At 39.6% G+C, this 24353-nt stretch overlaps 1 protein-coding gene across 1 annotated transcript in view; it reads right to left on the reverse strand.

Annotated features, from left to right (window-relative positions):
- The window catches only part of HCRTR2 (hypocretin receptor 2), a 32535-nt gene extending 16804 nt beyond the window's left edge, over positions 1 to 15731 (reverse strand). The window contains exons 1-3 of the mRNA XM_039728564.1: positions 15611 to 15731; positions 15222 to 15471; positions 1207 to 1385 (exon numbers count right to left, since the gene is read on the reverse strand). Coding sequence (XP_039584498.1) covers positions 1207 to 1385; positions 15222 to 15450 — 408 coding nt within the window. The 5' untranslated portion in view covers positions 15451 to 15471; positions 15611 to 15731. The remainder of the gene's footprint in view (positions 1 to 1206; positions 1386 to 15221; positions 15472 to 15610) is intronic.
- Between the last annotated feature and the right edge of the window lie 8622 nt (positions 15732 to 24353).

The raw sequence follows: 24353 nt of genomic DNA on the forward strand, positions 1-24353 counted from the left end.
AATCCCCAAGACAGTTCACACATTAAGATGCTAACTAAACAGAATAGGTGTTGCAAAATCAAATTTTGAAATAGAAAATTTCATCAACTGGGAATGTATAAAACTTTATCTGAAAAAAGCTTGTAGAACATTAGACAGTGAATTTTATCTTTTTTTTCTTTGTCAAAAAAATATTTGTTGGTTTCTGTGTTATATTACCATACTGGAGCCATCATTTTGCTTTTTATTTTTACAAGAACATTGAAACTCAGGATTTCATTCAAAAGTCCTTGACAACAATCAGCTTAAAGCAGACTAAGACATTTACCTTTTATTCAGTAAAGGAAATAACCTATCACTTCAGTTTTATTGTTTGAATTTGTATGCTTGGTGATCACTCAGTCTTCAGATTTTCTTTCACTAGAATGGAGGTTTTGAAAAAAAAAAAAGTTGTGATTTTGATTGTATCAAGCAGAGCTCATAGCTGCTGGAGAACTTCGCCCTTGGCAATATGATTCTTTGGCCATTGAGGTATCTTCTGCAAATATAAATTGTGCTGGAGGCACAGAGCTGATGATCTGCACACACTCTGAGTACCGCTTAATTCTTCTGAATTTTAATGACTACAACGCCAAGCACTTGTCATTCTAGTTTACCCAGTCAGTTCATCCATACACCTATTCTTAGAAAAGGTATTTATCAATCATTTTGATGCAAATTATTTCAAAACTAGTTACATCCAAGGGTAAATGAGAAGCAATTATTGCTTAAGACAGACAAGCTGAACAAGTCCCAGTGAACCTGGATACTTTGACACAAACCCAGTAAACATAAAAAAATCCCATACTGCTTTCAGAAGCTGGATTCTATGTTCTGGACATTTGTGTAGCTGTTCAGATCCACACAGAGAGAATATTAATGACTTTATTTCTATTTACAGATATTTTTATTGCTTTACATCTCTTCTGAATCATTAAAAATATCACAAAATTAAAGAGCATCTGAAAAATATCCCAAAAGGTGCATTGCCAAAGTCCAACAATCAGATGGATGAAAACCAGTCTTTATTATGCATAATCATATTCCCGAGTGGAACAGTCTTTTAGACCTCAGCATGTACTCTGAGATACCTACTCAGTATCAGGTATGGACTTCCATTGGATAAGAAGTATTAGGAAGATGGTTTTCATAACATGGATAATGTGTACACAAACAGAAAAATAATACCTGTAAGTAGGGAATCACTTTACAGAGGGTCTGCCCAAAGAACCACGTTTCTGTGATGTCCACAACCAAAGTTGCTGGAAGACAAGTAATTGTGACCAGAATGTCAGCCAGAGAAAGATTCACTATGAAATAGTTGGTAACGGTCCGCATGTGATGATTCTTCCACACTGCAAGGCAAACTGAATTGGAAAGACAAGTTAGTGAGATGGAAATGACTTAGAAACACGTAGGAAAACATTTGACTTTGTGGAATTAAGGAAATGTTTGTGTCCTTTGTTTAACACAGAATATCTGAATGTGGAGTTCAGTGCAAGAACCATGTGTTTTCTTTTAGAGTGGAAAGAAGTGAGTACATGTAGAGAGATTCTTGATACACAAGGAATAGCTTTCCACAGACTGCAGTGTGGGAAATAATCCAATATATAAAGAATCTTAATTCTCTGCTAGTTAATCTTCACTAACTACTCATACAACTTTCTTCATTTCTCTTTCAAGCCATTGGCTCTAGTCTACAGCAATACACATCTATACCTGGAAAAGTTAATCTGTTTTCTTATGATAGCATGATGCTTAAATCAAATTACTACAACACAGAATCTTGTAAGCTATACAAATATAATTTTATAAAATATTTTACTGGATTTAATATCTCTATTGCATCTGCAGAGAATCTGTAACAATTTTCTGGGTGACTGTGATTTGAATTAAGTTAATAAAAGTAATTTTTGCTGCATTAAATGTTACATTTTTTATGATGATCAAAAGCAGCATCTAGCAGGCACTTTATAAGATGTGCCTTTAAACTTGTTTAGTATATTTTATGTCGCTCTTTTTCAAACTGAAAGACTTTTAGAAATGAGGCAAATCAATCTTTAAAATCACTACACAAAATTCACAAATTGTTGAATTAAAAATGCCATAATTAAGTCTAAGAAAGTAGCAGAAAAGTAACTTTTAAAATAATTTTGGAAGTCAAACCCTGAGTGACTGGTACAATCAAAAGCTTTTGAATTATTTAGATTTTTAAATTAATTCACCCAAAGATCTTTAAAAATTGATGCCCAAAATTTTCCAGAAACACCACAATACTTTTTGTAAGACAAGAATACAATTCATTGTACATCAAAGGGTCTTCCCTGCAAACACTTATTCATCCATCATGCACATCTAGATGAAGATTCAAAGTCTCCTAATCTGTCAGGATATAGCACAGTGCTTAATTTAGATATGCTAAACAGATCAGAGAATGTTAAAAAATTGAGCTAAAAAGGTCCTCAAGATGTTGCCCAAATCTAAAATGGAATCTGCCAGAGTTAAGACACTCTCTTATAGTCATTAAACTGTCTAAAACAGCTGGAAAAAAATACACAGACTTTAAGGCACATAAGCTCTTGAGATCAGATGCTTCTTTAGATCCTAAGAAGGATGACGTGCCTGAAAGCTTCTGTCTATCTTCCAGCTGTATCAGTTGATCTCATAAAATATATTACTTCATTCCACAAATCTTGTCTTATGTCTCTAGAGCAACAGAACTACAGCAAGACTACAACTAAGCAACTGTTGGCAAGTTTACATTTGAAAATGTGTTATATTTGAAGATACCACACATCTCTTAAATGTGTTGCACTGTTTCATTATCTTCCCTACAAAAAAAAAATAAAATTCTCATGTCTAATTTACTTTTATTTTGCTGCTATTTATATACTTTTTTTCTTCTGCACATAGGCAGGAATGAGGAAGAGCTTTTTTCCTGCAGCAATGCTTCACATATGTAAGAATTTTTGTTATATATTTCCGCAGAATTTCAGAGCTCTTTATCTTTTACTCTCAGTCATTGCTAGAGCTTCTGCAACCATCCTTGTTGCTGCTCTCTGGACACTTTCAGATGGAATTGAACCTTTTTGGTGAGAGTGCAGTGACCAAAACTGGTAGAATATGCTTTCAAGATCTTACCAGGGCAGCGTCAGGGGCTGAGATTCAAGTACTTCTTCATGGGGACTATGTTTACATACTTAGACTAGAACACAGAAAAAGGGAGAGGCTAGGTGGCCTTCAGTTTCTCTAAGACCAGGTGATTTTATAAGCTGTCTTAAGATACAGGCTTCCAAGGTTCATTTAAAACCTCTGTTGTGATGCAACATATGCTCTTCATATATTTTAATGTGTTGCAGAGATAGCTCTGGACTGTGTTGCTTGTATAAATTCAATTTTTGCTACATATGTATCATGCTGTCATAAATGCAAATTAAAACCTCTCTACAAAAATCTTCACTGTTCCTGCACTGGTTTTGAAAAGAATACAGTGTACATTTCTTCTACTGTTTTCTTCCTGAATACAGAATTTCAGGTTTTCTTAGTTTTGGCCTCTAATACCTAAAAGACAAGGCTTATAAATTAAAGGCTTAAAGGAAACATCATATTGATTATATTTTCTTCCCATTTGGAAGATTTAAAGTACCTACCAAAGTAATTATTTATACAGAATTGCGTGATAATTACAACATAACAAATCAGGGCTTTATCACTGTCATTTGTGCATGGGGTTACCCCAGTTATAGTCTGATAGCACAAAGGCAGCACCTACTAGGGAAGTAATACATTGCTGCCCACTCTGGAATGTTGTTTGGGTTGGAAATGCAATGCTGGGGAAAAAAATGTAAAAACCATGTCACTTTTGATAATTTTAATATTTAACTCTAAAAATTTGAAGATCTGGATATTAAGTGGCAATGTTTTTCTGTACTTCTTTTTATCAACAGGCAAAAATTAATAAAAAGTTGTTTAAAAGTTCAGAGTTTGGCTACTTTTTTGTCATATTATGGTTTCAACAGTCCTGTGCTCTACCCAGTTCAGACAAGTACATCATTTACAGCCATGCATGTCATTGCCCAAAGGTGCAAGGTTTAAGCAGATATGTTTAGTCTTTGACCAGGCCTATTCCCATTCCTGTGCTGGTCCATGTGAAAAAGACCTGAACATAAACATTATTTTTGGTAAAACAAATCCATTAAATTGACAAATATGAGGTCAATCTCACTGGCAACCAGCTGTATCAGAAATCAATTCATACCATTCTGCATGTTGAGTTCAAGGCTGTGGGAGCAAATGAAACCTTGTGAGACCCCAGAGATCTAGGAATTACTACCATTTTCATCTCTGACACAAAGAAAGCGAAGTGCAGAACAGAAGTTGTTAAAGGCCCCACAGTAAATCAGACACAGAATGAGAAACTTGGACTCCTAATTCCCTGTTGTGTACTAAACCTTACAGATCCCACTGGCCTAACACAGATGGAATTCAGATGAACTTCAGTACTTGCTGTTCCTCAGAGTAACATAAAAGACTGTGTCTCTTGCTACTCAGGGTGTAGCAGTGTTCAGGAAAGCCAAGGCACAGAAACTACCCCTGAATTCCATTGAATTCTAATCCATAGGGATAGGCACCTGGAAGATGAAAAAGTCCAATAGTTTACAAGCACAGAAATGCAAGAGAATTTGTTACTTTATATTTCGCTGCTTATTCTTGTGTTTTTCCCCTTTTGACCTCTTCTCTTCTGTGCAGCATAAAATATTTCCCATTCTTTTTACGGCACATAGCACAAGAGCACCTTAATCAGCTTTAAGTTTACATAAATATTTATATATTACCATAACAATTAAATATCCCAGAAACTCGTTCCATTAATGTAGTAAAAAAAAAAAGGAAAAAAGAAAAAAGAAAAAAGAAAAAAAAAGAGAGCTTGTGAAAAAAAAGCCTCTGAAGAGGAAGTATTTTAAAACCAAGTCAGCTTTCTCTGCTCTGCCCTTATTGCCCTCTGCTGTTTGCAGTACTGTTTTCAACCTGCCACAGGCATTAGTAATGTTTTCATTCAGTGCAAGGCTAAAAACTGTGAGGATTTCCTACAAGTTATTTGAATAGGACAGAAAGATAAAAAGTCATAAATAAGTCCTAAATGACACATGGTTAGTTGAATACATTCCTTCCAGACTCACTTTTTCTGAGTTTACTACAGTCCAAGGTTACTCAGTAGTCTTGGACAATAGCCTCATTGATAATGTTCTAGCAGCTCATCAATAAAGACTCTCTAGCCTGTGCTCAAAACCTGCTATTTTAAAGGCATGAAAAACAGTTTGACTAAGCCACTGAATATTGTGCAGCTAGTTAAGTGTCAGAACAAAAGAATTTCATATGCTCTCCACTCTATACACTCTGATTACACATTTTCATACCAGGCAGTTTTACAGAGAAGCACTCAGCTCACATAGAAACACTCAAGGAACACATTAGAGTAAGAAAGTTCCATGGAGGTGAAATGCCATCTGCCTACACAAACAGAAATAGCAGAGAGCCGTGAATGTCCACTTATCTTGATGAACAGAAGAAAGGATAAGAAAGGTAGTAAAGATTCTCAGTTGGAAGTGTATTTTACCAAAAAGTACTTCAAAATAATAAAATAGGAGATGAGGCCAGCAGCAGCCTTCCTAAAAAGCTTGGGAGGTACCACAGTGTTAGCAGGACGCCTGTTTAGTTGGAGCACAGGAGAGTGGCCCAAACTAAGCTCTTTAGACCTCCATCAAAACATCTGTGAAATAGTAAAAATAATTTAATAAAACTTCATTTCAATATTATGTGCAAAGCTTTTATGCAGCCTTTGATGTTCCTAGCTATAAACAGGACTGAGAAAGAAAGTGAGCAAAGTGGTGTTAACACAGACACTGAAGAAAAGAGGATTATAAAGGAGAGAAATGTAAAAAAGCAGTTCTGAAACATGCTTCTGCTCTGCATGCTTTTCCCTACTGCTAATAGAACCAAATTACCTGTCCAATGTATTGTATTATTTCCCATATTTTTGCTTTTATTTTACAAAACATGTCAGAGATAGAATGATTCCTGCACGTACCAACAGGCAGGCCAGGTTTCACCAGGAGCAGCTGTTTTTCTAATGCCTGTTAGACTGCCTCAGATCCTTCATCTCACCGGAGACACCTCCCTTTACCTTTTTCAGACTTCAGCAGAGCTTTAAAAAGCGAAGCACTTGTTGTTCCCACCTCTTCCACACAGTGTCAGTAAAGGCTCGGAAACCAGCTAGAGCCGCCAGGCTGAAAGCATTTGGAAAAATTTGTGGAGACTCTTCATAAGCCAGGACAGTTCTGTGATAACGGAGCTGCTTTCTGGACCCATTCCCCAAACACTGATGATCTCCCACTCCCCAAAATGTCTCACAGGAAAGTCCCAACAAGGACAAAAAAAAAAAAAAGGTTAAAATCTAAGTTAAAATTTAATATGGATTGCTGTTAGAAATCCATCAATAAAGCTTCACCTCATATTCCTGAAGAAAAAAACCTTCTCTAATATGACAATATAGTGAGATTGGTATTTTTCACGTACAAATTTAGTCCCTGTGGTTTAGTGTCCTGAGGCATTTTAATTAGAAGCTGTAATGGTGTTTAATCAATTAGCACAGCTCATTGTATCTCAAGCTGAATATGAAAACAATAAAAAGGCTCCATCTGGTATAAAGTTTGCTTTATACCAGCTCCAGCTGCTTGTCTCCTGGAAGATTTATGCTGTCTTGAGCATATTAAACACTGTGCTGCAGTCCTTCCACTGGTGGACTCCTGGGTCAGCTGTCAATTTGTTTTCTACATCTCAACCCTAAATCATTTCCCTTACACTCCAGAAGTCTTGTCAACCTCCTATTCAGTGGGTCATCTTTCAGTGCAACTTCCTGGCCAAAATAGAAATGTAATTTCCATAACCAGCAATACCTGACATTTTCATATATAAAGGAATGACTTTATCTCTTATCTAATTTTTGATGAATTATAAATCCCAGATGGAAGTAAACAAAGAATTATCATATTTCATTCTAAGCTACAGTGATTTTATTTTGCTTTGGTAATTCAGTCTCACAACTGTTTGACTGAAATATCATAATATAGTCATCCAGAAGTTATTTGGAACTGATGCCTGTGATTATAAGACCTGGTAATCAGCATGTCCAAATGCATTAGGCAGAAAGCTTCTAAAAAACTTTACTCTTTCACAGTATTTTACAACCAGTGACAAAACATGTGATAAATAGTTTTGAATTATACATTATTTATTCTCTATCTCTTAATCCACCCACCCACATTGTTTTCTTCTCACAATAAATTGGTTCTCTATTTGGAATTCTTCCTCTTCTTCTCTTTTGGTGATATTACCCCCTGCAAATCAAAATCTGAGTGGTGGAGTGTCAAGCAACACAAGATTGAAAGGAAGGCTAAGTAGATACATTACCAAAGGGAATTCTGGAGAGCTAGAGCCCCTGTGAAAACACTGAATGTATACTGCTGGAAGGAAAAATGCTGTCACTAAAACTACCTTCATTATGAATGACTCCTGATTAGGGATTCTTCTGCTTTGACTTAGAAGTCTAAAAATTAGGTGCTTAACACTAAGCTTATTTAAGGAAGGCTTCTCATGAGTCTTTCAATAATTTTCATTGATGATCTTGATTAAGGAGAAAGAAGCATTTTAAATTGCAGAGGATATTTAATGAGGGGTTTTTAAAAACAGCAAAGAGAAGAAAAGATCTAAAACAAAGCAATATCTTCTGTGAACAGGGAGCTATCTAATCCTTAGGCTGTCCATCTCTTACCCACTATTAAGCTCTAAACTCACACATGACTTCATTTTTACATAACTAATTTTATCTGAAAGAAAGGAGACCAACATGAGACCAGGCTTACTTGAAAAGTAATAGAAAGAATGGCACAAAGAAAATACACTGTTTTGTACTATGTTTATTATAAAGGAAATACTGAAAAAAAAATCCTGTGTCTGGTAACAATGCCTGGCAGATAAGGACTGTCCTTGAATACATGATGTGCTAGCTAAAAAGACAGACAATACTCTGAGCAAAGGAATTACATGGCCTATCAGTGAGACAACAGCTCCTCATCAACAGGAAACACCAGATGTGTTCAAAAATGTGTGAAGAAATTCTCAGAAACACGACAAAAGGAGCAGGTGGCTAGGTCATGCTCCCTATGTATCACATATAAACAAATGTGCATATGTAGGTTCCATCACACAGGAAAAATATCAAAACTGTAACAAATGTATTTGAATAACAAAGAACACATGAAATCCCAAAGTATTTTGTTGAATATCAGCTTCACTGGAATGTACTAATGGGGAACTGTCACCCACAAAAGACAGTGAGGATCTACATAAATAAAAACCCAGATAACAGCAACTAGTTTGTCGTTGTCGAGGCGGTCACGACACGAAGCAGAGACCACAAGCAGTCTCAGATGGCAACACTTTATTATTGAACATGGCTGACCTTTTATACACTTTTTAATTGTTTATGCTTCTTCTACCCTAACTATTGGATACAATAAGTCAACATAACACCATTGATGAAAAGTTACAGTGAATTAATTAACTTTCTAAATATTCTTCGTACAGCTGTGAAGTTCTTATCTTTCTTCAGTCTTTCAATTCTCTTGGTCTCCTTAGTTACAGCCTTGGAGAGAGCTCCTTATCAGCTTCTTCTTTCTTCTTAGCTTCTTCTTACTCCTTTAGCTAACAGGCCCGCTGTTAGCCCCTTCCACACTAGTTTGCTTGCAGCAATATGTTTTCTGAGGTTTTCTACCTACCACATGTTCTATTGTACCAAAGAGTTAAGAGTTGAAAGTTTTGGGTTACTCGTGTGCTCCAGCACACTTCTACATCTTAAGAACTGGCTTATGAAGGCATTAGAGGAGAAAACAAGAACTGAATTCTGTGTAGTGGAAGCTTATTTCTGTGGATCACAACTGGGAGTAAAAGCACAACCATCTAGTTGGCACTGGAATAATTTTCTAACTCGGCCACATTACATAATCTTAGGCATTCAACAGTCTAATGGAAATGGAAGTTATTAGCAGAGGATCAGCTATGCTATAAAAACAGACTGGCCTGGTTTGGTCAGCTCTAGAGGAAGCAAAAGGTTCCACCACAGAGTTTTCCTAATTTAACTGTATTGATTAAGACAGACAGATTGGTTTAAAATATCCACTCCCCACACCCCCAAATCATTACCAGCATTAACTGGCAAACCCAGTCATCTCTGCAGAGCTGACTATACTGATTGACTAGATGTTTAATAATAATTGGTATTATTACAAATAAAGCCTACAAAATCTTTATCCACACTTCCTATTATAGGTGGAAGAGTCAGAAATTTAGATGTCATATTGTATATGACACTATGATAAAAAGATTTCACACTTGACTGAATCAGTTTAAAGCTGCATGACATTAAAATGAAGGTGTGCTTCACAGCTGAAATGCTGTGCAACTTTGAAAAAATATGCTTCAAAAAGCATCCATCAGTCACTGCAACATGAGTTGGACTTTCACAGCTGAAATGCTGTGAAAAAAAATATGCTTCAAAAAGCATCCATCAGTCACTGCAACATGAGTTGGACTAGGACAAACCTTTCCTTGTCCATGTCTGTTTCTACTGGAGATGTAAGACTGAGTGCCTTGTCTGGAGGACATACAAAGAAAATACAATTCACTATGCTAGTGACATGTTCCAGCAAATATCTTGCATATTATACAACTTCTGAATCAGTATCACAGATCCTCATTGTCAATATAATATTCCACAAACTGGCTAAAATTCTTGCAGTCCTACTGTGCTTAGAACCAGGAGAAAGAGCACAGTTCTGTCAGAGCTGAGTGCACCCCCAGGCTCTGCAACCTGTGCCCCCTGCCCAGGAGCTGGCTGTCCATGCTGGAGGCCAGCACTGCTATGGGTCAGCATGCAAGCTGGGACCAGGCCCCTGGGAACAGAGCTTTTGGAGTTTGGAGTACTCTTTTGGGAGTCAGCCTTTTGCCCCAGAGCTGCATTTAAGCTCAGGCTCTCACACTAAGCTCAGGCAAAGACTAGGTTGCAAGTAGGTTTTTGCCTTGCTGAATTTGATTGTAAAACTCATCCACAGACTTGATTTTCTGGCTTAACCTCAGACCTGTTTCATCAAAATAGATTTGTCTGGTGATTGCTGGGAGGTGACTGAAACCTGGTAAACATCTTCAGACCTACCAAGCTCTCAGCCTCTGTGGGACTGTGCTGGTGAGTGCACTGCCCTGTGAGTCTTGCTGCTGCCCTCAGCTCCTGGCACCCCTTCCCCTGGGGAACAGTCCATCATAGTTCTTTTCTGACACATTCCACTTGTGAGACAGGCAGTAAGTCAGCTGCTTATGTCCAAGAAAACAAAGAAAGATTCACTTGACATGCAACACAAAAAATAAAACATGCTTTATAAACAACAACAACAACAACAAAATCCCAAACCCTTCAAAATTTTTTTTGTTTTGAAAAATGGTGAGTAATCCCTATATTATAGAAATAGCAATGTACTTCAGCTGATACTCAAACTCTTCTATAAACTGAGCTCATACTTTCTCTATTTTAGGTAGCAAAAAATATGCATATTGTCTCATTTCCTATGTGCTGTCTTCTTAACACTGATAAAGCCATTCTAGTTATTCATCCAACAGATAAAGGTGACTCTCATGCTGATATTACAAACAAAGTTGTTTCAATGCCAGGTTCCCCAAGGAATCTGAAAAAAAATGAAATGTAATAATTTAAAATGTAATTAAATGAAATATGCCTCATCTACAGCAACAAAATAGGATTCATGAAGATCATTTAAGAGAATACATGACTCATCCAATTCTACCAACATAGGCATGTATGCCTAGACCTCAGTATTCACTGGATATCTTTAAAATTACAACAGAGTAGCATCTGAGAGAGTTGCCTATTCATAGGCATTGAGCAGGACTCTGATATTAGAGCCATAGACTGTTTTTTTCTGCTCTAGCCCTAGAAAAATGGAGGCTGTTGAACTCTATGAGTCAGACTATGAACTCTTTGAAGAAAGGAGCATAGTTGGGTTCTCACTGATTTTTTTTCTGCTCTAGCCCTAGAAAAATCAAATGGAGGCTGTTGAACTCTATGAGTCAGACTATGAACTCTTTGAAGAAAGGAGCATAGTTGGGTTCTTACAGATCTCAGCAAAACTAGCAGTTACTGTAAAACAGATAATAAATAATACATCTATCCAGACAGGGGTAAGTCTCTCCCAATCTCTTTCAGAGTTGGAATGAAAAAAAAGTATCTCCAAACTGTTTGAGTAAATAAAGTTTCTGAGACTTCTCACTGATGTACTGCATGGTCTCTTACCCTTGGAAGCCAGCAGTGCTGAGGACTTTCAAGCTGGGCACTGGCAGGCTGTATGTGCTAAGGACTGCAGCTCCTGCCAGCTCTGAGAAGGCCTGCCAAGAGGCCCAGCAGCCCAGCTGCTGGCATGCCACAAGGTTGCTTGTTTTGCCTTCAGTCTTTGATCAAACCAAGTGATCTCTGTTGCACATTTTCATTTTGATGAATGCATGTTCCCTGAGAGAAACCATTTCATTAGAAAAATCCTGACCCACGTGAATGAGTAGCTTCAACAAGGGTCATTTGCATTCTCCATATGCATAAACAGAGTTAAATATATGTAGCTGTACACTACCTTTCAATCCCTTGTAGTCTTACTGCAGTTATTAACTACTGCAACTGATCAGCCTGGAATGGCATCAGTAACCAGAGATCTCTAGATATCCTAAAAATACCTTTTCTTCTTTAATTATCTAGTTTCCTATTTTCAATCAATGTTTTTAATGACCTGTTTTCAAATAAAGAAGAAAAATATCTTTACAGTCAACATACATTCTGCATTAAGAAGTTCTACGTTTGCACTAGATGTGCAAATAAATTGCAAGAGTTTCATTGATCTGCAGTAGTAAAGAAAATTTTTTGTCTTATTTGCAAAACAGGAAATCCTTGCCCTCTACACTTGTTCTGCTTCTAGTGATAAATAGTCACCAAGTGAAGAAGAAAATAGGACAAATCATCATACTGATATTTCCATCTAGATTTCAGATTCATGTAAATATGTCATAAAATCATCTTAAAATCTGTTTCTTTTCCTTGACTTACACTGAAATACCTGGTGAGCAGCCAACCCAATTATACAAGAGAATCATTGACACAAAGCACTGTGTGCAATACTGAAACCTGCATTCAAACACAGAGACTTGCAAATGTTTTTCACTTTAGCTGGTTTGTGCAACAGCTCGGACAGTTTGTGTCAACTGTCCTAATTAAATTGAAAGCTTAATATTAATGCAGCCCTTGTTATATGCTATTATTAGTGGAATTCCTGCTGTGTCTCTCACTCAAGAACCCAATACATGTCAATCAAAGTTCAAGCTTCTGATTCTACCCTTGGTTGTTAATTAATTGTCAGAGTGCTTCAATCCAGTTTATTACTAATATCTAAGGAATGTGCTGTGCCTTCCACTTGCACAGATACAATTTCTGAGACATTCCTTATCCCATGTGAGTGCACAAACCAAAATAAGAAGCAGAAATGTAATTTTCAGCACCACATAGTGAAAGGAAGGGTTTTCCCAGTTGCTTAAGTGTTATTTGAATAGGATGTGTTAAAAATAGAACCAAAGCATTAACTCCACATGCCACAAGCTCTGCAACAAATGTAAGCAAAGGAACTCAATGCATCATTAAGGATGATACCATAAAGCACAAGAATGATACTGTGAAGCACTAGTAGCCACTAAAATGCTCTTTAGAAGCACTCCTGCTCTTTGAGAAAGTCCATGACTAAATCCCAGATTAAGCTTGAATATGGATTTTTCAAGCAGCAGAAATCAGTTTCTCAGAGATATCAACATGTGCACTGTTCTACCTCAGATTCCACTGGTAGTAAAAGAGTTCCTCAAAAATGTTTTTGTAAAGAGCATTAGATGACATCCATTTCTCTCCTCAGAATCACATGAGCCTGCAATCAGTGCAGTGTGAGCTTTCTTGAATAAAGATGAGACAGTATTCAGTTACCAAGCACCTGCAGAGACCACAAACAATTCATCCATGAACGGAACCAGCAATATGGAGCAAACAGCTTGAGGAGGATCACAGAATCATTTGGGTTGGAAAAGACCTTTAAGAACACTGAGTGCAGCTGCAAAGCTGAATGATCTGTTGTAGGATTTACTGTGATTTAGAGTGGATAGAAAGGTGTTCAGCTTCTCTGTCCATTTTAAGACAGAGATTTGCTACCAGGTACTACAACTTGGAGAGAGAGATTTCAGAGGACAAACGGTGGACATTCCATCCAGTAAAAGATGGAATCCAGGCGGGTGCAGAGCCAGATGCCAATTTCCATCCCAAGCAAAGAGTTAATGTACTCACATGCAAGGAAAGAACAGCTGGACATCTGCACTGGAATAATCTCTATTTGTGAGTGCAGAGAGAGAAAAGCTTTTCTCCTCCTGGCTTCAGAGGGGAAAAGTGTAAACAGGGCGAAAGCTCCTATAGCTGAAGGTTTGACCTTGAATTTTTACAGGTGAGAGGACAGCTTGTCTACAGTATCTGTGAAGGATAATAGGCAAGTACAGGTGGTTCTCCTAAAAGTTTTTGCTGAAACACATGAAAAAGGACAGCTTTTATCCTAGTTTAAAATAAAGCCTCTTTGCCAGGGCTGTTATCTTTACACTGTCGATCAAGCTGGCTGCCGAGCAATGGACTGAGCAAACGTGCACACAGGCACTCAACGTTATAGAATTACTTAAAAAAAATCAAATAACAATCCGTTGAAAATTTAAAAATGCCTTTAAAATACTGCCTTTGGCTGTAGTCTCATTTGCATGCCACTTCGGGAAGCCTGTAGAGTTTGCAGTGACAGCCCTGACACGCACAATTCCTTCTGAAAAACATGAATGAAGGACCCGTATGGCGGGGCGGGCCCAGCGCGCTCCGTTCGCGGCGGTATGCCAGGGATGGGCACCGGGAACGCCAATGGCCGCGGCCGCAGCCCAGGGATCCGCCTGGCGGAGCCGGCTCCCGGCTCACACCGCGTCCATTCACAAACGCAGAGTGCTGAGGGCAGCGCCTGCTCCGCTCCGCCGGCCGCCCGCAGCCCGTGAGGGGGCACGGCCGCCGTGGGACGGGGCAGGGCCGCGGGAGCGGGCTCGGCCCAGGGCGGGGGTGGGCACACCCACTGCCCTCTCCTAAACAAGCACAGGCGCCACAGCCCGGCTAGAGCCCCGCCGTGGGCGGCAGAGGGCTCGGGGGAGCGGAGAGGAGAGATGGGGAGAGGAGAGGAGCGGTGGGGGCAGCGGGCGGGCTGCTGACAGCCAGCCCCCTCTGCCGCTCCCGCCCGCCGCCACAGCCTACCCGTGCCCTCCTTCCCTTCACTATCCTCAGCTCTCCGCCACACTCCAGCGCCCCTTCGAGGCGGCTGCCGAGCAGCCGCGGTGCCCCCGCCGCTTCCTTCAAGGATGAATGGAAGCAGGAGGAGGCGGGCTTCAGGAGAGGCGCCGCCCCGCCTCGCTCCCTCAATGAGCGCCCGGGAGGGGCCGCCTCGCCCCCGCCCCACGTCCCCGCTCCGCTCCGAGCGCGGGGCCGGAGCGCGGCCGCTGCGAGCCGGGAAGGAGCCGCGCGTTCCGCGTCCGCCGGCAGCTGAGGGGACCCCGCCGCCCCCTCACGGGCCGGGCGCCGTCCCGGTGCCCCTGTCTCTGTTCGGAGAATCACCCCGCGCTCGATATCCCCAGCGCCGGGCCGGGGCTGCGTGAGGGAGAGGCGTCCTCGCGAGCGGGCTGCGAGGTGGAGCGGCGGGCGGGTTCAGCACCTCGGCGCGGGGGACAGGGCCGGCAGCCGCGGCTGTGCGCTCCGCCAGCGCGCTCCCCGAGCCCGGCCCTGGGCGCCAGCGGCCGCCGCCGCAGCCCCGAGCCCGCGCAGGGGGAGCGGTTTTAGGGCCCCTTCCGCGCAGCCCCAACTTTCCCCCTCGGCTGGGGACTGCCGCCTTGCCAGCGGGGTGTGCCAAACCCTCCCCGGCTTCCAGCACGCTCCGTGCACAACCCATCTCGGGAAGGGAGAACGGGAAGTTTTGGGAAGCTCGACTCACCCAAGACGTTCCCAACGAGAGCCACAATGAAGACGACGATGTAGCCGGCGATCAGCGCCCATTCATATTCCTTGGGATGCAAATACTCCTTCCAGAGATATCGCAGGAACTCCTCATCATCGTAGTCGGAGGAAGGGGTTAAAAGAGCCTCCCGCGTTTCATTTAGTTCCGACCCACTCGTCCAATTCCTGTACGGAGGGGAACCATCCTCTGGTTGAATCCCGGACATCCCTAGTGGTTGTTCCGGAGGCTGGGAAAAAAACAACAACCAACAAACCCAAACCCAGACCCTCTCAGAGCATCCGAGCTTTCTCCCGCCCGTCCATCGGGGCTTGTGGTTGCCAGTGCGAAAAGCGGGGTGTGGGGAGAAAAATGACGCGGGAACTTACGGGAACCAATGCGGGAACAGGCTGGGGATCCGCGTCGGTCCCCAACCCGCCCTGACGAGCCTTTTCCCCGACCGGGCAAGGGGTGCAGCCTCCGCGGGGGAGGCTTCACCTCCTGCACCGTCGTGGAAAAGGCTGCTCGGGGTAGGCTGCATGCCTCAGGTGCCGGAGTGCACCCGCCCCCGGCGGAAAAGTCACGTCCGCTTCAGACGATGTAGATTTTTGTTCCCCAAACCATGCACACGCATCCTCACGCACCCCCGCATTTCTGCATGCCTCCCCCCCCCTCCTCCCCCCGCTTCAGCTCATCCCCAGCTCCTCACCTCTCCCCAACCCTACTTCCAGCTTGCCCATCCCTCTTCTGACTCTGCTTCTCCTCGGTTTCTCACCCTCTCTTACACAAGCACTTCCCTTTAGACATTTCTACATTAGATTCCAGATATAATCAAGATATTTGTAAATTCGAGCTTGTGGAAGGCTTTGGTGGGAGGAAGCGCAGGGTTAAAGGAGCCATGAAAAAACAGTGGCTAATGAGGCTGCCTCATTTCTGTGCTGCTTTGAAAGTTAGGCTAAAGCAGGAACGCTGTGGGTTTCCCAACACTGGTGGGAAAATCCCTCAGAGAACTGAGCAGATAAATGGGAGGTTTCATTGGATTTGCAGATTTGTGAGACCTCACTGTAGGTTGAGTTTAGCATGCATTCACTGCGCTGAGGATGTTTCAAACATCCATTGTGGGATCTCGATACAGCAACTGCCCCTCAGCCATTCTGAAAGGGGCTCAGCTGGCAGAAAGCAGTTCAAGACAACCCAGAAGTGCTGGTTAAACAGCATGATAGGTTTCCTGGCTTTTGGTCATTACTTCTTGAAATATTTTCATACTTTGCCAAGTGTACAATCTTTGAAGGAGAAGGGGCAGGTCTGAACTTGTGACTGATAAAATCCCCTCTTATTCAGGCAATCTGTTCACTAAATATCTGAATAATTTAATGAGTCTGATAAAAGTGCCATTTCTATTGGGACATGGCACAGCTAGCTCAGTCAAGCATTTCAGTGCAGGGTCTGCACGTCTGTAGAAAAGTGTTATGATGCCACTTCCAACACAAGCATAATAGAGAGGCAGATATTAATTCATTAACACCGTGCATAGAGTGCTTAGCTCTAGACAGTGCTTTAGGCTACCCAATTGTTTTTTATCAGTGTGCAGCCTTCTCTACTGCCTTCAAAGTTCAATGCAGCATACCTACACCTGGAATACCTCCTCCTATTTCTATAGACCTACTCACTTTGCTTTAGTTCCTTGTGTAAAACAAAGAAAAAATTTATTTTCTCCTCCACAGGGAACCTGAGTGAACCTTTTAGTCTAAATATGTTATAGAGTGAAATATACTCAGATATACAGGTGGGATCAGCATCTATCTTACATAAATTAGAAGAGTAGAGTTTGAAAACACCATAAAGAAAGATTAGTCTGCAGCTAATGAAAACACCTAAGGTTAGTGAGTTGAGGTATGAATATTGAGAAGTGATTTAGACTCTCCTGACAATGTGGGAATGCAGGATTACTCGGTACACAAAAAGAGCCCTATTTAAGGAGCTTGCCATGGTCTTTACTAGTGGTGAAGAGATTTAGAGAATGACCATTTGGTAATCAATAACAGACAATCACACTCATGCTCCAGCTTGTTTCCTCTGCTAAAATGTTTGTAATTCCACTATTTGATTTCAAGTTTCCAAAAAAATCAAGTAATGTCTTTTTTGACGTAATGTTTCTTCCTCTGTCACCAGGAGTGACTCCACCTGCAGTGCTGCATGCAGCTCTGAGGTCCCCAGCACAAGAAGGACATTGACCTTTGGAGCTAGTCTAGAGAAGGGCCATCGAGGTGATCAGAGGGACGAAGCACCTCTCCTACCAGGAAAGGTTAAAAGAATTGGGGTTGGTCAGACTGGAAAAGAGATGGCTTAAGGGTGACTTAATTGTCGTTTCCCAGTACCTGAAGAGAAAGATGGAGTGGGACTTTTCACAAAAGTATGCAGTGATAAGAAAAGGTGGGAGATGGATTTAAGCTGAAAGAGAGTAGGTTTACACTAGACATCAGGAATAAACTGTTTACTGTAAGGGTGGTGAGGAACTGAAACAGGCTGCCCAGAGAAGTCGTGGATATCCCATCCCTGGAAATCTTCAAGGCCAGGTTGGATGGAGCTTTGAGCAACCTTGCCTGCTGGAAGTTTCCTTGCCTATAGTAGAGGGGTTGGGACTAGATGATCTTTAAGGTCGCTTCCGTTCCAACCCAAGCTATTCTATGATTCCTATGAAGAGTAAGAAATTGAATTAAAAAGGCAAAAATATTTGTAAAAACCATGAATTTGTGAAAAACTTGTCATGAAACTCATTCATTTTTTCAACAAGATTACAAATTTGATTGATAAATACATAAATAATATAATATGCAGATTAATTAGCTGCCTAAATTCAGTATTCCTAGAGAATAGGAAGACTTTGTTTTGATTGATATCACACATTCTGATCAGGGAGCAGGCTAGTAAAAAAATCAATGTAGGACACATTATAAAGATGAAAAATGGGTTACCCAGAATGAAAAGGTAGACAAAGAATCATTGCTGAGCCTATGAATTCCTACTGTCAGCTCTTGGTTCTGTTATAGTCATTCCTCAGTGACCTTGAAGAAGCTGGCAGGTGATGCAAAGATCAGGTGTAGTCAGCTAAACACACATGCTCATCACATGGTTGTATAAATGAGTATACCTGTGAAAACATAGTAAGTTTTAAAGTATGAGTGAAACTTAACTTAGTGAAAATATTCACCATGTACAAAATCTCCATGGTATTCAAATGCAGCCATTTTACTATGCATTTTAAAATCAAGATCAAATGTATTTCTAAAAGATAAGTGCTAAATGAGATGAAAATTAATTCAGAAAAATCACATGACGTGGAATGCAAGAGGTCAAACTAGATGATTATGGTTGTCCCCCTCTGGCTTTGTAATTTGTGAAAGTGTGTTAGCTAAATCAATTCCTCTGATGAATTTTGGTTCTGATTTATCTTTTCTTTTAATTATACTATCGGCATCAAGCTTGGTGCAACAATTTAAATCTGTTCCTTTCATATGGAAGTGTACAGCAAATGTTCAAAATTATGTAAGTCTTATTTTAACTGGTGGTTTGTTCATTTGTTGGGGGTTTTTTTTCCAGTTCAAAGCCTGCTTAACTTGTGGTTTTGCAAACTTCTATAACCAAAGAATATACTGGTGACACAGCACTTAAAAAAGCTTAAATTCAAGGGTATATCTATTAACCTTCTTATCTCAGGAGAGTACTTTCTGGTACTTTATTTATCTGAAAGGTTCACATACATTGATATCTTTTCTAATCCATAACTTTCCATCACTAATCCAAAAATACTGAAATTAAATTACCAGCCCTAGAAGATATGTCTTGTGGCTTTCAGTATCACTTATTATATGATATTAGACTATGTGAATATAAATCAAACAGAATTTTATGCTTTATTGCATCTGATAGCTCACAGGAACTGACATTCATAGAGAATAAACAAACCTTACTTCAGCATCCAAGTTTATCACTTCATCAAACACATTTCCCCCTCCACAACAATAATTTTATTGCAGACATACATTTTTATTAATCACACAAATAGGCAGCATTTTTCTCTTCTGTCACTGTCAGAGACTAGCCCTTTCATTTTAAAATTTATTTGATTCAGAGGATTAGTTCCATACTAGTCAAACACCATATTAAATTAGGAGCCCTTTTCTCCTTTTCTCAGGCCAGAATTAATTTGAATTTTTTGCAACTTGGTTTAAGAGGCAGCTCAGCTGTGGAGTTTCTGTTCTGCCTTTGTTGAACATTTTAGCAGGTGATTTTGTTGTCGGGAAGCAAACCACATGAACACAAGCACTTAAGAGAAACAGCCTGCTGTGCTGGCAGTAGAGACAGACTGTGTAAGCTCCTTCCTTCCTTCCTTCCTTCCTTCCTTCCTTCCTTCCTTCCTTCCTCTGTTCTCATGTAACAGGTTTTTTCTGTTCTTTTGTATCTTTCATGAAATATGCTCCCAAGAGTAGAAAAGCGCCTGCTTTAATGTTTATTTATTTGCATCATCCTGGCCAGTCAAATTCCAGATTTTGCCCATGAATATCCTCTGGTATCTTTCCTTCTGTAATGATATTTCAAGGTGGAAGTGCTGCTCCCTGGCAGCAGTTCTAAGTAGTTTCTGAGAAGCAGATGGGCTATTATAAACTAAATAGTGAAGAGATAAATGAGCAAGTAGAAACAAGGTAATAGCAAGAAAGGAAGACTGAAAGAAAAAGCCAGGGTTAGAAATCTATACAGCCATAAATTTCATTGGTGTGATGGATAGTGGCCATCAGATAGTGAGGTGAAAAGGACCACAAAAGAAAAATTGATATTTTACTGTACTTTTTTGAAGGAATTAATCAGTTACCCTTATAAGTAAACAATGATGTTCCATCACACAATGCATTTGCAACATCATGTTTCCTTTAGGTCTGTTCTTGTCTTAGCATCGGTTCAGTGATGAATTGTAGGTTGAAGATTCAAAACTAATTTTAATATTAGAGATAGTCTTCAAACCTTCTGCTAAGTTTTTTGAACTGGGGATATGAGAAGCATCCAGAAATTACCCTTGTTTAGGAAACCTCAGGCATTTTTCTCTTTGAATGTAGAAAGCAGGATCCTGTTAAGCAGGATCTAGTTTTAAACAATTAAAAAACTTGCAAAGGTATTATTACCCCAATGTAATAAGACTATGAGCAACACTCTATTGATTTATTAGCTGACTAGCACCATTAAAATAAGTCAAAGCTAAGATAATTTGCTCTGTTTCTAGTAGTGATCAGATAAGAAAAATTAGCTGTTGGTTAGCTCATGCCATCTTCATTTTTAATATCCACCAATGCAGAACATATTTGAAGTTCATATTTGAAAAATTCTCATTCTAGTCCCATTCATGCTACTGTAAATTAGAAGTATCTTCATTCATGTCAGTAGAGTTATGCTGCTGTAATAAAAATTAGAATAAAAGAATACATTGTTGTTCAAATTCAGATTAACTGAAAGCAATATTAAAACTCTTGGTGAAATCTCTGTTGTCCAGCTGGGAACAGAATTGCCTAACATCATTCCTATGTGTTAAAGACATCATTTCCAAGGGTGTGCAATGCAAATATATAAAACAGTACACTGCTGCACCATGCTTTTCTTGGTCCATGTGCTTATAAACAGCCAAGTATTAAAAGGGGTTTTAGAACTTGTTTTTATTTCTTTTACAAAACAAAAAAGGGTTTGATATATGAAAATGAATGTGTACCATCTGCAGTATTCTCTCCTCCACCAAGTCTACAAATATTTAAAAGCAAACACATTTAATGATCAGGACACAAATCCAAACATAGATAGAACAAATTACAAGACACCTTTCCTGAAAATGTCTCTGTACTGTATATGGAAGCTGAAAAAGACATGTCTGTTTTCTTTTTTTTTTTTTTTTTTTGTTAAGTCAAGGCATGCCCAATGTTAATTTCAGTCAGCAAGTTTAAATATATATAAAAAAAGTCTTCTTAACTTCATAAATATATGTGAGCACTGAAAGTCATTCTTGCTGAAGGTAAGACAAATTTATTACAAGTCCATAAAAGCTGTTAAATTAAGCAGTTTGAATGCTACTTTGCAGTCCAGAGCTCTGAAGACAGAGAAAATATAATTTGAAATAGAACCTTTTTCTTAAAATTATTTTACCTGGAATGCTCTTCTGACCCATTTGGAAATAGCAGAGGATCTGTGATGTGATCTAAGACTGGACAGATGGTTTCATATGTATTTTGAGAAACAAAAAGGAAGAGGAACACAGCTTTTTAAAATAAATACTTTGATTATTTTAAAGGAAATAAAGACCTTTCAAATGAATTCAGCACAAAAAAAGAGAGTATGATTTACTGCAATGTTTTCATAGTGATTAAAGCATTGGATCTGCCCTTTAGCAACACAGACATTTTAAGCAGATGAGATAGATTAGGAATGGGAAGTGAACAGTGACAAAATGGCTTTAAGGGACTTATCACTTCCAGTGTTACCAAAGCTAAATGACACCAACATGTATTAGAGGCCTGTGACCTGTACTTTTCTATTTGGGCTCACTGGCCTCCTGACAGAAGACCAGAATAAGAGAACTGTGTCGTGTTGTTGCTTTCATCAAACCAGTTCTTACTTTGGTCTCTAACCCCTCCTGTTGCATAAGGCCAGCGAACCCTCCAGTCATGGTTACATCTCTGCCAGTGGCCGGGAATAGATGAATAGAGGAGAACACAAGAGTAAAGCAAGTTTGCAATGAACTTCCCAACTTTCCCTCTTTGAGCAAGCTGCTAGTTAGCAACTTCCTGAGGCAAGTCATTATGTCTGGCTAACAAATAGGTCTTTACATGTTTTTCCCAACAATTTTGTTTAATTCTTTCCTGAGCCCATCTGAACCTCTGACTTCCACTGAAACTAGAAGCAATTACGTCCACAATTTGTTACAGTGCTCCTCCTTTTCTACTTTTAAAAGAGTTCCTAAATAATTTTATTATATTTGTTTTGTTGCTCATACAGTGTAAAAATGGAGTATTTCCCTTTCCAGTTTTTCTATATCATTTGTGATGCGCTTTTCTTCTGTCAAGTTCTCCTTGAAACTATCTGCATTTCAACAATCATTTCATTTTTGCTAATTAACTTAGCAGAACTGAAAGCTTTGTTACCTTTTAGATTCATGCCCTGAATCATCTCTGATCTGTTTAAGTAAGGTCCAATTAACTCAGTAGTGGGTTTTTTTCTGTCACTTGTTAGAATTTTGTTTGTTTTTCTCTATGCACTATGCTTCATTTGAATACAACATTCTGTAACTTCACTACCAGATGGATGGCACACTTTTGGCACATTGGCTTTCTGATAGTAAGTTTAAAAACTTACCCTTTTTAATTTAAAGTTTCATCAATGGATTTCTTTTTCCTTGGATAGGCTCTGTGCCTAACATCAGTTTGATCTTTTATTGAAGTTTCCCCGTTCTTAACAAACTGACTCTGCTCTTTATGCTGTTCCTCAGTCACCCTGACACTGCACTGTGTCTAACCCTGTTCATGGTACTGAGAACACTTCTCAGGTCATCTTTATTCAAAGATTTTCTATAACCTGTTGCTACTATTCTACAATGTGACCTCGTGAGATTTCTATTTTAAAGTTAAGTTTTCAGAGAAGAAAAGACAAGTATTTTGTCATCAAGAAAGAATCAAAAGCATTTGTTTTCATGTTATTTTTCACCCCTTGCTATTTTGTTTCTTAAGGTGTGATTTCTTATTCTGTTTAGATATGTCTATTTTCACATGGCATTGAAAGATTTTAGTGCTGCCTTGGCAGTTTATTCCATGCCTGCTTTTTTTTATTTTTTTCCTAGCCTAATAAAATATTTCATTTAGGTAACAGGAAGAGCTTAATTTCCTCCTATTCTCAATGAACTGTTGCAGGAATATTTTTCTCATTCATTGTATGAAATTGTAGGTGGCTATACATTACTTTGGGCTGCAACATGCAGAACTTTGCAATAATTTCCCTTATTGTTGCAAGGTTTCTTGTGATAGTAAAACATGTTTTGAGCATCATAAATTGAAGCCATAACGGCATTCAATTCCAAAAGAAAAACATAGAATTTCTTATACATTTTGTCATAGAATCATAGAATTGTTAAGGTTTGAAGTGACCTCCAAGATAATCAAACCCAACCATTAAACCAGCACTGCCACGTCTGCACACCATGTCCCAAGCACCACGTCTACATGTTTCTTGAACATGTTTCTTGATGGTGATTCCACCACTTCCCTGGGCAGCCTGTTCCAATGTTTCTCACCCTTTCAGTGAAGACATTTTTCCTAATATCAAATCAAAACATCCCCTGGCACAACTTGAGACCCTTTCCTCTTGTCCTATCACTTTTACCTGGGAGAAGAAACCAGCCCCCACCAGCCTACAGTGTCCTTTCAGTTATTTGTAAAGAGCAGTACCATCCCTCATGAACCTCCTTTTGTCTGGATTAAACAAGCCCAGTTTCTTCAGCTGCTCCTCATTAGTCTTGTCCTCCAGGATCCTTCAGCCTATGGGGCCAAAGTGCACTGTTTTGCCAGCATAGACTGCACTGATTTGTTTCTCTGCCACACTTTACTACTGCATCTATAAAATGTATATTTTCTAGGTATATTGTTAGAGAGAAGTTGGAAACTCAACACCAAGTCAGTGTGAAGAGTCAGTGTGAAGAACTTGATTATTTAGGTTGTAAGATATGCTGGGCCAAAAAAAAAAAAAAAAGAAGTTGCCTGTGCAACAGACTGACTAAACTAAACCTCAAACCTTTAGTGGTCTTCTCCAGCTCCTCAAAAATTGTTTAGGCTGTAAGATATACTGGGCCAAAAAAAAAAAAAGAAGCCTGTGCTACAGACTGACTAAACCTCAAACCTTTAGTGGTCTTCTCCAGCTCCTCAAAAATTGGTCACTGCTTTCTCTTTTCATCTCTTACTGTCAGTTGCATGATTCAGTAAGTCTTACCTTAACTGGTTGTGCTTTAAAGAATATTATTATTACCTAATATCCTATTAGACAGTGGCTGGCTCAGTTTTTTAGTCTGCTAAACACTGTAAGAAAGCCAACAATTCAGCTTGAAAAACT

The sequence above is a fragment of the Passer montanus genome, unplaced genomic scaffold (genome assembly GCF_014805655.1).
Source record: "Passer montanus isolate IOZ18808 unplaced genomic scaffold, ASM1480565v1 scaffold11, whole genome shotgun sequence".
NCBI classification, from domain to species: Eukaryota; Metazoa; Chordata; class Aves; order Passeriformes; family Passeridae; genus Passer; species Passer montanus.